This window comes from Trachurus japonicus, chromosome 2 (genome assembly GCF_045865225.1).
Source record: "Trachurus japonicus isolate A0001 chromosome 2, Traja_1.0".
NCBI lineage: Eukaryota > Metazoa > Chordata > Actinopteri > Carangiformes > Carangidae > Trachurus > Trachurus japonicus.
In genome coordinates, this window is record NC_140908.1 from 9,485,090 (window position 1) to 9,498,573 (window position 13,484).

General features: G+C 43.7%; 1 protein-coding gene across 2 annotated transcripts; it reads right to left on the bottom strand.

Moving 5' to 3' along the window:
* Positions 1 to 1,481: 1,481 nt before the first annotated feature.
* LOC146990811 (uncharacterized) lies at positions 1,482 to 12,624 on the bottom strand. Of its 2 annotated transcripts, none has more exons than XM_085799611.1 (11): positions 12,484 to 12,624; positions 9,967 to 10,124; positions 9,668 to 9,869; positions 8,588 to 8,861; positions 7,741 to 7,770; positions 7,570 to 7,652; positions 7,280 to 7,477; positions 7,087 to 7,186; positions 4,300 to 4,820; positions 2,880 to 3,681; positions 1,482 to 1,992 (listed from the first exon to the last, which is right to left on the bottom strand). In XM_085799611.1, exons 2-11 carry the CDS (start codon positions 10,068 to 10,070, stop codon positions 1,985 to 1,987), a joined length of 2,322 nt encoding a protein of 773 aa, XP_085655737.1. In that variant the 5' UTR covers positions 10,071 to 10,124; positions 12,484 to 12,624; the 3' UTR covers positions 1,482 to 1,984. The 2 variants fall into 2 exon arrangements, with proteins under 2 accessions (XP_085655737.1, XP_085655728.1); XM_085799602.1 differs by lacking the exon at positions 1,482 to 1,992 and adding an exon at positions 3,885 to 4,083 and having other exon boundaries at positions 2,872 to 3,674; positions 4,276 to 4,820.
* Positions 12,625 to 13,484: the final 860 nt, after the last annotated feature.

Sequence of the window (13,484 nt, forward strand, 5' to 3'; positions counted from 1 at the left end):
ATGTTTATTCAACATCACAACACAAGTGTGAAAGATAGTCCACGTTTGTTTAGGGGTTGTCAGCTGTAACAGTTGTGACTCTCTCAGTGATCTTGCATTCACGCCACGGGCCCCTGCTCATTAATTTGTTTGAACCAGGAGGTGGCCATGTGACTGAAGTGTCCTCCAGGATTTAGACTCCCTCCGTTTTGTTCATGTCAGTCCCCTCCAATCGCCTCCTGAGACAATAATCAGCCAAAAAAAACAAACAAAACAAAAGCCTTCTCTGTGCCGACAACGTCTTGTTGATGATGTTGCTGTTCAAAAGGTCCATCGGTGCTGATAGCAGTTTCATGCCAGGTGCTGGATCGTAACTGTACATGACAGAGTAGCGTTTCCTGTTCTGCTGCATTATGACTCCAGCTCTCTTGTGTCTGCATAATCATGAACGCTGCTGCTCAGGTTGGAAATTCAACCTTTCACTGCTGAGGAGGGATAATGCCAGAGTTGTCACTTATATTGGATATCATTGCTTTGGGCAGGAAAAAGAGCTCCCATCCACAGTGTATATATATATATGTGTGTGTGTGTGTGTGTGTGTGTGTGTGTGTTTCTTTTTCCACAGTTAAAAAAAAAAACCTCATAGATGTGGCTCTCTCCCTTAGGGGCGGTAATGGCATTCTCCATGACAACGGCAGTGTGACACGGCTGTGCCCTTGAGGGCCGGGCACCCCCTCTGGGGGGAGCGCTGCAGAAACACGACAGGGTCAACGGTCACCTCCCATCATCCACCAGCAACCCGTCCTCCTCTCTCTCTCTCTCTCCTCAGGTAGAGCAAGGAATGTCGGAGAGAGAGAGAGAGAGAGAGAGAGAGAGAAAGAAAAGTCTTGAAGCGAGCCCACTCAGTCCAGGCCTGGCAAACAAGGAGGTTTAGCCACAGGCGGTTCTGGCTTGGTCTCTACCTCGCATAGCTCCTTGCTGTTCCTCCAAGGCCAGGGCTGGATCAATACGTATAGTAGTGCGGATTCTTTTGGCACCCAAGTATAGCTATGCAGTACTGCCCTGAGGTATGGGTCCGTTAAAGACATAACAGTGTGTGCATGTGAGCAAAGTGGACTGAGTTTATTCAGGAAGGTGCTGAGATGCTTGGCATAAAACTGATGCTTTTTTATTTATTATTATTATTTTGTCTGGAAATGCAGGAAATCTCATGTCGCCTTTAAATATTGCACATACTTTTTTTTTTTTTTTTTTTTTTAAATCTGTCCTTCGTATGAATATGGATTCTTGAACAGAGATGATGGCCTCAGAGAAAAATCCTGAGACATATATAATATAGTTCCTGATTTAAAAAAGTCTAATCGCTGTTATTATTTCTTTTAAAATGTGTTATTTGTTATAAATAAGGAGGGATGTAAAAATGTGCATTTAAAAATGATGCTCTTCTGCCACCTAGTGACAAAAAAAACAAACCAGTCTCAAACAGTGTCCATGAGTTTTACTGCGTGAACACATACAAAAAATATATACAGTATATATAGTATACATCCTGAGGGAGGAACTAAACATAGAATAAGCCAATAGGTTGAAATTACATGATTGCTTTTGTTTTTACATTAGAAATTGAAAGAAAGAAAGAAGAAAAAGGGGCTCTGACGTCAGCGTCGTATCCGCTTTGGCACATCTTAAAAGGAAGTAAAAAAAAAAAACAGGACATTGTCAGTTCAACAACTCGTGTCCTGTACATTTGGCCTCCTCCACAACAGAAAATGTTTATGTTCAACCTGTGAGCATAAAGATAAAAATAAAACCAGACGACATTGGCACAAAAATTAAAAGAAACAAATAAATAAAACACAAATAAAAATGATTATTCGTTTGAAACCTGACGCAGTTTGTTTTTAAGTGGTTGAGTTGAGTTGTATGGAGGTCACGTGCTGCGTGTGCGGCGTCCTCAGTGAGCTGTGAATCCTCACGTCCATTCAGACCTGTGTGAGGAAGCAGCTCAGGCACCTGCAGCAGAAACAAATATTTACATTACTAAAGCAAGCACAGTCACGGACAGTGAGTCAGCCACCAAACAGTCCTGCTCAATACTGTACATCATTACACAAACGTCATGTAAGACCACACCTGTCAATGTCATTGATGGCATTAAATACAGATAGAAAGTGCAGAAACGTGATCCAACTGTGCAGCAGACTACTGCTTTGTTTTTATTCTAAGGAGATTTGTGGATTAAAGGGATAGTTAAACATTTTGGCAAATTGGCCCATTGCCATAATCCCTATAGTCTTAGCAGTAGGTTCATTACCTTTAATTGTCGGTGCAAGCTATTTTTAGAACGGTGGAGCAGAGCCGCGAGCTGCTCAGAGCTACGCTACGGAGGCTCATGGGATTTCTTAGTTTCCCTCATCAAACTCATCAAATACAAAATCCAGCAACTCCAAAACGCTCTGGTGGACAAGTTGTGACCTGCACATTCACCACGCTATGAGATAATAACAGAACTTTGAGGTACATTCAGAGATTGCTCGCCGAAAAACTGCCCCCGGCGGTTTTACATGAATTTACCTCGAAAACAACTCTGTCTCATAACGTTCAGTTATTGTGTGGTGCATGTGCAGGTCACAACTTGTCCACCAGAGCGTTTTGGAGTTGTTGGATTGTGTATTTGATGAGTTTGATGAGGGAAACCAAGAAATCCCATTAGCCTCCGTAGCGTAGCTCTGAGCAGCTCGCGGCTCTGCTCCGCCGTTCTAAAAACTGCTTGCACCGACAAATAAAGGTAACGAACCTACCGCTAAAAATATAGGGATTATGGCAATGGGCCAATTTGCCATAATGTTGAACTATCCCTTTAATATATCACAGTTACAGTAATTATCTAAGTCACGCACCGTACTGATATGTAGACAGGGGTGGTGGAGAGGGGAGTGGATCGTGTGGAGCGCTGGGGGCCTGCGGGTTGAAAGATTTCCCTCGACGACTCTGGAGGCGGGACCTCTGCACAGCCATGGCAACGGCCTGGGCGAACCTGGACGGACCTGCGCTCATCCTGTCCCGAAGCGTTGGTGCAGCAGCAGCAACTGGTGGTGGCGGCGGAGGAAGAGGAGGCTCAGACGCGGCTGCTGAAGTCGACTCAGCTTGACAATTGTCGCTGATTTCACTGGTCAGTCTGTCCGAAGCTGGCAGAGAGGAAGTGTTCATGTACCCCTCGTCCATCACTTCTACGTCTTCGGTGAAGAAGACAGGTGGAGGAGGAGGAGGGAAACTCTCCTCATCCTCTTCTTCCTGTACCACCTCCTTTTCTTCCGTGTCTGTACTTACAGGCGGCTCACCGGGGCTTTGGAGTAATTCCCCCTGATCCTCTGAGTTGATTTGACCGTCGCTGTTGTCTGACAGTCGAGCTGATGACTCCTCATTTGTGACTTCAGGTTCATGCTCTCCCTCCTCTTCCTCCTGCCCTCCATCCTCATCCTCTTTCTCCTCTTTGTTGCCCCCTCCCTCAGAGCGAGGTGAACCTGGACCTTCCTCACGAGGCGGTGGAGGAGAGTCCGGTCCCTCAGACTCCTGCAGCTCCGGACCAGGTGGAGGTGTTTCAGCGTCTGGTCCGTCAGGTGGAGACGTGTCCTCCTCCGTCAAAAGACCAGCTTCACTCTCAGGCTCATCGTCTACTCTTACCTGGTTCTGGACTGAGACCTCCTCAGTGACCTGGTTCTGGTCTGGGACTTGGTTCTGGTCTGGGACATCCAGCGTGGCCTGACATTGGTCTGGGACTTGGTTCTGGTCTGAGACATCACCAGTGACTTGGTTCTGGTCTGGGGCCTCCTCAGTTAACTGGTTCTGGTCTGGGACATCCCCATTGACCTGGTACTGGTCTGGGACATCCAGAGTTACCTCACACTGGTCTGGGACTTGGTTCTGGTCTGAGACATCACCAGTTTCCTCACACTGGTCTGAGACCTCCTCAGTTACCCGGTACTGGTCTGGGACCTGGTTCTGGTCTGACACATCCACAGTGCCCCGGTACTGGTCTGGGACTTGGTTCTGGTCTGAGACATCACCATTGACCTGGTACTGGTCTGGGACATCCCCAGTTTCCTCACACTGGTCTGGGATCTGGTTCTGGTCTGACACATCCACAGTGACCCGGTACTGGTCTGGGACTTGGTTCTGGTCTGAGACATCCCCAGTTTCGTCACACTGGTCTGGGATCTGGTTCTGGTCTGGGACATGCACAGTCACCCTGTTCTGGTTTGAGACCTCCTCAGTGACCCGGTACTGGTCTGGGACCTGGTTCTGGTCTGAGACCTCCACAGTGACCTGGTACTGGTCTGGGACCTGGTTCTGGTCTGAGTCCTCCTCAGAGACTGGGTCTGGGTCGTGGAGTGTCTGTCTCTTCAGGGGGACGACCTTGAAGGTGGTCGTCCCCTTCCTCTGCAGTGGATCCTCCCACTCCGCCGTCGTGGGGAGGTCAGACTTAATCACTGACTCCAGCTCAGCGCAGAAACCCTCGTTATTCTCCGGACGCCTGTGATTGGCCGAGAGGAAGGAGCCGGCGTACAACTTTGGGAAGGTGGCGGAGTTCTTCAAACGCTTGACCAGCGTCCCTTTAGACACCGAGGACGTCAGGACTTTGGCCAGAGTGCAGCGGGCGTCGGACAAGTCCCTCCCTCGGAACGAAGGCAGATAGGGATCAAGCGACGGACGTGAGGAGGATGAGGATGACCTGGTCTGTGATGGATGTGGTGACGAAGACGCAGACAGCGATAGGTGAACACAGTCTGACTCATCACTTTCTCTCCGCTCCTCCGCAGCGTTCACAAAGTCTAGCGTCCCTGGAGAGACAGGAAACACTTAGTGACACGGACATGGGTATTTTCAAATTAAGAGACTGATGTTCTGCATAGTAAACACATGCAATGCAACATTTTTAAAAAGTTATTTAACATGTAAACACATAAGGAACAGATGATTTTTTGTTTTTATTTTTTCTAACACGAAGCCAAGTCTTTCAATCGAATTATTGCAAAAAAAAAGACAAACACTGATTAATAATGAAAAATCCAGCAGATAAACTTTGCATCATATTGCATTAAGATGAAAGAATCAAAATATCAAAACTTTAATATACAATCAGTGTAGATAAGATAGAAGCAGAGAAAGGAATGACTACAACATAAATAACAAAAAAAACATGATTATAATAAAGACGATATTATAGTGTGGGGTTTTTGAAGTTGGTATCTTTACGCTTTAAGTGTGTTTGTGTAAATAAAGAGATCAATCATTATTAGATCTTGGTCCAGGCTACTGATGAGATTTCCTCCTCATCGCCTCATGATCAATTGAGTTAAGTATCAACGTTGCAGACCTAATCAACTGAGATGATTCATTTACTAAGTACTAATGTTTACGTGGTTTCTGTTTTGGTTCAAAGGCACAGAAATGAGTTATAAAGTCTGATCAATGACACACACACAAATAAAAAGACCAAAACAAAAGTAATTACACAGTTTGCATAAAAACAGACACGCAGAATAAGCAGACAATTAAAAGAACACATGACCAATAAATAGGAAAAGAGTTGCAGCAGGCCACAGGGACACACATCGATAAAAAGCCACTAAAATGGGAGAAGGAGGAAGAAGAGGCCAACGCAGGAGGAGGACGGACGGAGAGGAGGAAGAGGGATGATGGAAGGAGGAGAGGAAAAGGAGACGACAGCAGCAGCGGCAGCAGCAGCAGCAGCCCTCAGTCACCCACTTCAGGTAACACAGAGTCTGTAAGCAGGGAGGAGAGAGAGCTCGGCTTTAGGGTTTAAAATCTGCACTGTTTACAATCCTGACTCCAACACGTTCACAATCAAGTCTCACACTTAAGAAAAAGCCACTGCGTCCCACTGCCTTAAAGGGATAGTTACCTTTATTTGTCGGTGCAAGCTATTTTTAGAACGGTGGAGCAGAGCCGCGAGCCAGTTTGATGAGGGAAACCAAGAAAGCCCATTAACCTCCGTAGCGTAGCTCTGAGCAGCTCGCGGCTCTGCTCCGCCGTTCTAAAAATAGCTTGCACCGACAATTAAAGGTAACGAACCTACTGCTAAAACTATAGGGATTATGGCAATGGGCCAATTAGCCAAAATGTTGAACTATCCCTTTAATGGAGGCGTTTTAGATTTTAAACCTCCACACATCATGATTGTGTAAGTGTAGGAGGTGCAGGCTTTTTTAATGACCATCAACTCTCGGCTGGGAGTTGTGTTTTTTCACGACTCAGCAGGATGAAGGGAGTGAACCAAGACACTGACGCTGCAGGAGGCGATTTAATCTGATAACTGCAACAAGAGAAACCGCCTTCAACTTCCACTATTTTAAAAAGCTATTTGCACAATGAAATATTGCTCTTATAATCACGGCGCACTAATAACAGAATGACCATTGTCCATTCAAGTCTGTGAAAGCAGCTCAGTACAAAAAAAGAAAGTAAAAAGAATAGAGGAGCCGTGCACAGAGAGGCTGAACCGAGACGATAAAAGCAGCATATCAGACGGACTAATACAGGGGAATGAAGTCTTGGACAATGGAGGGATTTATCTGGGAACAGACTGAAGCCAACGTGGCTCTGGGTCACTTTAATTGCCCTGAGCGGGGTTAAATTGCTCGGACTGATAAAAGCAGGCGTTATGTGCTGGATTTAACTGCTAAATCTGATATTTGCTAAATCTTTCTATTTGATGGTATTCACTCTGACATTTTAATCTTGATTTAACTTCAATCTCTCTTGACCCTGACTGAAGCCGTAAGGATTTGGCAGATATAAGAACAGCTCCCCCCCACCCACACCACCCCCTTGTCTACTCTAAACCCATTTGATTTGCACTGAAATACTGTAAAAGGTCAATTGGGATTATTCCACAAAGCGTATTTCATCTCGGCGTGTGATTTTCAGAGATGCTGAGTCAACTTTCAACCACTAGATGGCAAAATAAACAGCAGGAGGGTTCAGCTCTGGGTTCAAGCAGTGTTTGAACAGCTCTTTTGATTATGATTGTGATTAAAATGAGATCCAATCACTCAGCTCAGAGGTCGTCAATGAAGATTGTACCTGTAACCCGTGTGTTTGGCTGCAGCTCCAGCGGTGTGTTTGCACATGGCGGGGGAGGGGCCCTCCTCTTGGTGCTCCTTAATGTAGATTCTGCAGATCTCTATAGAGAGACAATGACGTTATTGAAGGATGTTTTTGCAATATCTGATCAAAAACTTGAAGAACAAGACGACAAAGAGGTTTAAGTCTCTACCGATAGCTCTCTTAGATGACATGTGCTGAGGTTGTTGGGGACGCTCTGCGACACACCCATGGGCGGCTGCGGCGCTCGCCTCTTCTTGGGCATGTCTGCCTGCAGGGTGTTAGAAGGAGAGCAAACATCCCGCTCATTCACACTGACCGCCACCTGCTTATTGAGACCAGGCGACGTGGGAGCACTCACTGCTTCTCCCTGCAAAGATAAAACATGATCTGATCAGTGGCGGCGTCCCGACTCGAGACAAAACAGTTGACATCGGGTGTCGCCAGGAGCTGCCGACGCACCGTCCCCAGCTTTTTCTTCTTTCTTCTAAACAAGCTGAGGAACCCGGCGTTCTCCTTCTGTTTCTTCTCTTTCCTCGGCAGTTCTATAAAATGATCAATAACCCAATCAGTGCACCGTCCAAAGCAGAAAACACTACATCTTTGTGTGAATGTGTGTACAGTATGTGTTACCTTGTGTCAGCGCAGGCGGTGCGATGAGCTCTGCCGGTGTGTCAGTTGTTTCGGAGAGAAAATGACGCCATCGTCCAGTTTTCGGTTTGCACAGTGTGAACAAATGTAAATTACGTGAATGAAATATCATCGTCATCATTATCATCATCATAATGTTGTGTTAAATGTCAGCTCAGGGAAGAAAGCGTTTGGATTTTGTGACATATTTCTTAAACCTTGTTCTGGATCACCAGCTCAAGTGAAAACACAGGAGAAGTGTAAAATATGGTCACATCGTCCATGAAACTGATGGTTTAATCAAAAACCATCTAGCCAGCAATGAAACAGCAGGAAACTGAGCCGTACAAATACAACAACAAACACACGCAAGGACAGAAAGCATGTAATAGTTGCTGCCTATGGTGCATAAATGTAAAAGGGACTCAAACTGATCTATTTGCATGATTTCATGTTTTCTCCGTGCACTGCCTGAGCTCTCAGGGCCGCAGGAGCTAAGCTGGAAAAATATGGTATTTTTAGGTCCAAGTCTAGAACTTGAAAAGCCTTGAGCATGAAAAGCACAGAGCTTCTTTACAAGCAGCATCGATGCAACAGCAGGAGAACACAAAGAAGAGCAAGAGTCTGTGTAAAGTGAAATATGATATTTGGTTGTAAACATTTTAATTAAGTTTTAAATAAACTATATAGAACTGAACTGTGGAGTTTTAATAAAACATCCGTCTGTGATGTGACGAACTCAGAACACAAATATAGTTTCTCTTTACACAGACTTAGACTACTATGCAAAGCACACACAGGGTGTTGGAACAGGAGCGGTCACGTCACCGTGTCCTGTCCTCTGACTCACCTGCTTCGGGTGTCTTGGCTCGGAGCCCGTGCTCCGCTGGCTCCGTCCAGGCCGTGTCTCTGGCGAACAGCTCCCTCAGCCCGAGGTCGTTCAGGGTCTTGGTCAGGTCCAGCGGCTCGTCGGACTGGGAGTCTCTCAGCAGGACGGTGCTCTCCACTTGAAACTCACACTTGTCACACACGGCCGGCAGCAGCGCGTCGAGGGGCAGCGTGGGATTCACCCGCACCACGGCCTTATGGGATCTGTTGTAGTTGATCAACAGACGCACAGTCGCCTGCAAAGATAAATGATAAACACTTTACTTACTTTACTTTTTTTATTTGCATATCATATAACCTGCATAAACAATGAAGATAATGAAGTTAAAGGGATAGTAGCATTTTTTTAAAGTGGGGTTGTATGATCTATAAATAGCCCCTAAGTACTTTAATTGCAGTAGAAGACTCTCTGCACTCCTCCCGTTAGCAACGCCAGCCCATAATAGCCCTGCTCAGAGATTTACAATATACATTGTTGTGAATGGACCCAAAGAAACGGCCTATTTTCGCAGCCTAAAAGAGGTTTTACCTGAAAAAAAAATACACTGTATAAACTGTGTTTTTCCTGCACTTTGAGGGGCTGGAAAAAATTATATTATAGCGAACAATGGAACTGTGTATTTTTTTTTCAGGTAAAACCTCTTTTAGGCCACGAAAATAGGCCGTTTCTTTGGGTCCATTCACAACAATGTACGTATGTTGTAAATCTCTGGGCAGGGCTATTATGGGCTGGCGTTGCTAACGGGAGGAGTGCAGAGAGTCTTCTACTGCAATTAAAGTACTTAGGGCCTATTTGTAGATCATACAACCCCACTTTAAAAAAATGCTACTATCCCTTTAAACATTGTGCAGGAGAGGTGGACGCCAAAAAAGGCTTATGAAAATACCTCCCCTGTGTAAAAAGACAACAACAGTGGTGGTCTTCAAAGTAAGAAGATAGAAAAAAAGACAAATTTACATGGAAAAATTAAAAATACTGAATGAATGAAAGAAAAAAAAAAACTACAGATAACAGTGCAGTAAACTCTAATTACTGGTTCACCTCTGGCATGTACGGCCTCCTGGTCTTCTCCTCCACCAGTCTGGGCTTCAGGACAATCTTGTCGGCGTCCAGAGATCCGATCGGCGAGTTCGGTTTAAAACCGATGTTGTTCTTGTTCGGCGAGAGAACCTCGACGGTGTAGTCGGAGGGATTCAGGTGGTAGGTTGCACAAAGGGTCACCAGGAGGTCCATCACCGGCGTACTGGAGTCAGAGGAGGACAAGAGAGAAGACAAAACGACTGTAAACTCAGACTCAAAAAACTGTTGAAAAAGGGGGGAAAGGTTCACAAATGGCCGACCTTCCGTGCACCGTGGCGTTCTTCTCCGCCCCTCCTGGCAGGACCACAGACAGGAAGTGGTCCCTCTCCAGCGGATTTACCTGGTCCTCCATCTCAAGGGACATCCTCCCCCCGTAAAGGGAGCCGAGACTGTTCCCAGTGTCAGTCAGGTGAAGCTCCTGAGACATGAGAAACATTGCAGTGATTAAATACATAGCTTTTAACAGTGAGGCGCCCTGCCCCCCCTCTCCCTCCCTCCCTGTCTGACTGTTGGTGTCCATGTGAAATGTCTTACAGTGGCTTGAAAACATCGCAGAGGTTTCTGACCCCACCACAGTATCATAATAATCCCACTTTAAGGGCTTTTAGTGACCATTAAACTGCAACTTATATTTATTTTTCATTTACATTTCATTTACAGCTTCATCAGGTCATGATTTGATTTCTTAATTTTTAGAAAAGTCCAGTCCAGAACCCAAAGTCACTGAGTTTACAGATAAAGGAAAGTGTACTATTTACAAATATGATTTCCCATAATTCACTGCTGCTTTAAACTTAACAGTAGTTTAATGTAAAACCTTCTTCATACACCAGAATAATTGATGCACTGTTTCAAATTAATTCAATAGCTACAGTAGCCTACTCAGAGTCAGTCAGGGTTTTTGTTGTAGTGACGACATAGATACTGTCATTTTAGTCTCAGTGTTGACCATTGTGGCCTTATTATGGTTGTTTTGTTTTGCCCCAATGTAGTTACAATAACTGTGGTTTGTCCTTTGTTTGTTCTATTGTTTTTGTCTTTTTTGTTTGTTTGTTTGTTTGTTTGTTTATTTGTATGTTTGTTTTTCTATATTGTTGAGAACATGTTTGTCTGATGAATCTATGTCTGTCTATCAGGGCCGTTGTATAGGGGAGAAAGGTGATGATAATTCTACTCGTAATGCTGCATTAGCATAAAAAAGTAGGCTAAATAAAAAATAATACATACGTTGATTTTTTCTACTTATTTCAAGTGAAAATATGCTTGAAATGAGTAAAACGTGTCTAAAAACAAGCTACTTTTAATATGATGAGTCTTATTTTAAGTATAATGAGATTTGTTTTGACTAGAAATGACATTTTGACTAGAAATAAGACAAATATTCTTGGTAAGATACTTGAGTTTTTGCAGTGCAATGCTGCATTAGCATCAAAACAAAGTAGGCTTAATAAAAAATTATAATACATACAGTCTAAGAAAAAAAGTGGAAAAGTCAGGGGCCCATTTTAGTATTCTTTCAGGGCCCCCAGAATTCCTAGCAACGGCCCTGCTGCCTATATGTTTGGACCCTCTCGAAAACGAGATGGTACAACCTACAACTCTAGGGGTTTTATCCAAATAAACAAATTTTCAACAGATAAATAAACCTTTTAGCTTAGCTTCGGTTTTGTAGCCTGTGTTCATTCATCTCAAACCTGTAAAATGACAAATGCATCAGTTTGTTTGACGAATATTGCGATAAATTTAAGGTTTACCTGGGGGGAAAAGCGTTTTCCTCAAACGTGAGTTTCAAGTAAATCCACCACTTGGTTATTTCGACACCAAAATTACAACAACAAAACAAACGTCAGACTAATTAGCCTAATTTACAACCGCACGTCAACGTTTCCAGTTTGCAGAAGTTTCTATGAAAAAAACTGCGGAGTTCACTTCCGACGAGACTCAGGAAACTTCTCCTCCTCCTCCTCTCTCTCTCTCCACCTTTGACCTCCAGTGTTTCTGTTTTTTTTCTCTCCTCTCCATCTCAGTTTAAATTAAAGTCGACGCCCTCTGTGTATTTTAAACTCGTGCTTCACCGGAGCGTGCCAACTAAAAACAGCTCTGGCGACTGAGTAGCCTAGGCGACAGAAAATTAAACTAAATCTACACTTAATTAACTAAATCCATTTACATTTAGACTTTTTTTCATTCAAATTCGACTATTTTTTTATTTTGCCTATATTAGACAGAACAGTGAGGGTATAGTAGTCGAATCTGTGATCTCTTATATAATGGCCCAGTCAGTCACTGATTTAATTTTTTATTCTATATATTTGGCTGTGTTTTCCTCATTTAGGCCTACTTTATATTAATTAACATTTATAATACTCAAACATAGCCTTTTTATTCAGTTGTCATGATGGTATTAGATCTTAGATTAAAAAAAAAAAAAAAAAAAAAAGGTTCCCAGTAGGATCATTGGTCCACACTGGTGGGAGAAGCTATGGTTGACATATTGGATTAATACTATAGAGAAACCATAAGAAAAACCGTCTTTCTTTACAAAACAAATATTTGTTATAATAACCTCATATAGGGACACGGCTCCATTCAGCCTCTGTTTGTCCCCAGCCATGCTGTTCAAGCAGTAATGCTGAGATCTAAATAAGCTTACACACTGTCTCCAGTAAGAGGGATTAGTACTTTTAAAAGCCCGTGTCTCTCCATGCTACCATACACAGGCACTTAATTGATTACATATGTTATGTAAACTACACTATATTGTGTTCTGCACTTACCTGTGTCCATAGCTTGTTCCCATTGTCTTTCAGCTTTCTCTTCTGGTGGGGGGAGAGAGAGAGACGAGGGAGTGAAGGCTCTTTCCTTTACAATCCCTCGTGTTCAGCGGACAAGCCTACACCACACCTACAGTACAAGGCCTGCCCCAGTCATGTGATCTCACTTTGCATGTCTGTATTTGTGTGTCCTGTGTGCGTGTGTGTGTGTGTGTGTGCTTTGCAGGTGGCATTGGTGGAGGAGGGAGGGAAGGGTGAGGAAGACTCTGCATTGTATTGTAGTCCTTTCCCCAAACCACATCAATGTTAAAAGAAGAATACTAGTCAATAAAAAAAGGCCTTTAATCCTCATAAGCTACTGATCCTCTCTATGTTATTGCTCATCTACCAGTCTGTCATACTGTAGCATACAGAAGCACTGAGCTGCAAAGTTAAATAAAACATTATTATTATCATATGTTATAGAACATAGAGTTAGTTATGTGACAGTATTTCTGAGCAACAGGGTGTGGTCCATCAAAGAAGAGTATCCTGACCATCATCAAACCCATATAGAGTGTTTTTCATCCTCTCTCTTGCTTTGACTTTGACTTTCATTGTGTCCTTATTTGTCTTTTCCAAACCGTCTTGTGTAACCTGAATGAAACAAGTTCATGTCGGTCAGTTGTACGGTCTTCAACGTGTGCGTAAGAGTGGCTGCATGTGAGCCTTATAGTCTTGTTAGATTAATGGGTTAGATGCATTTAAATTAGCCTTAATCTTTGCACCTCTGTAGTTTAAAGAAAGACTATTTAAAACTACTACAATGACCTCATTTGCACTTTTTCATTTAAGATATGATTTCAAGTTGGTGACATGGATTGTCACTTTTTTATACGAGATAATGTTTTCTACCTTACCATGAATCAAACTGTATTATTTTATATGCAGTCTGCTGTAGTATGACACACAGCTCTTGGTTCATCTGCATGCAGTATAGGTGAGCAGTAACGGGCGGTTAAGTG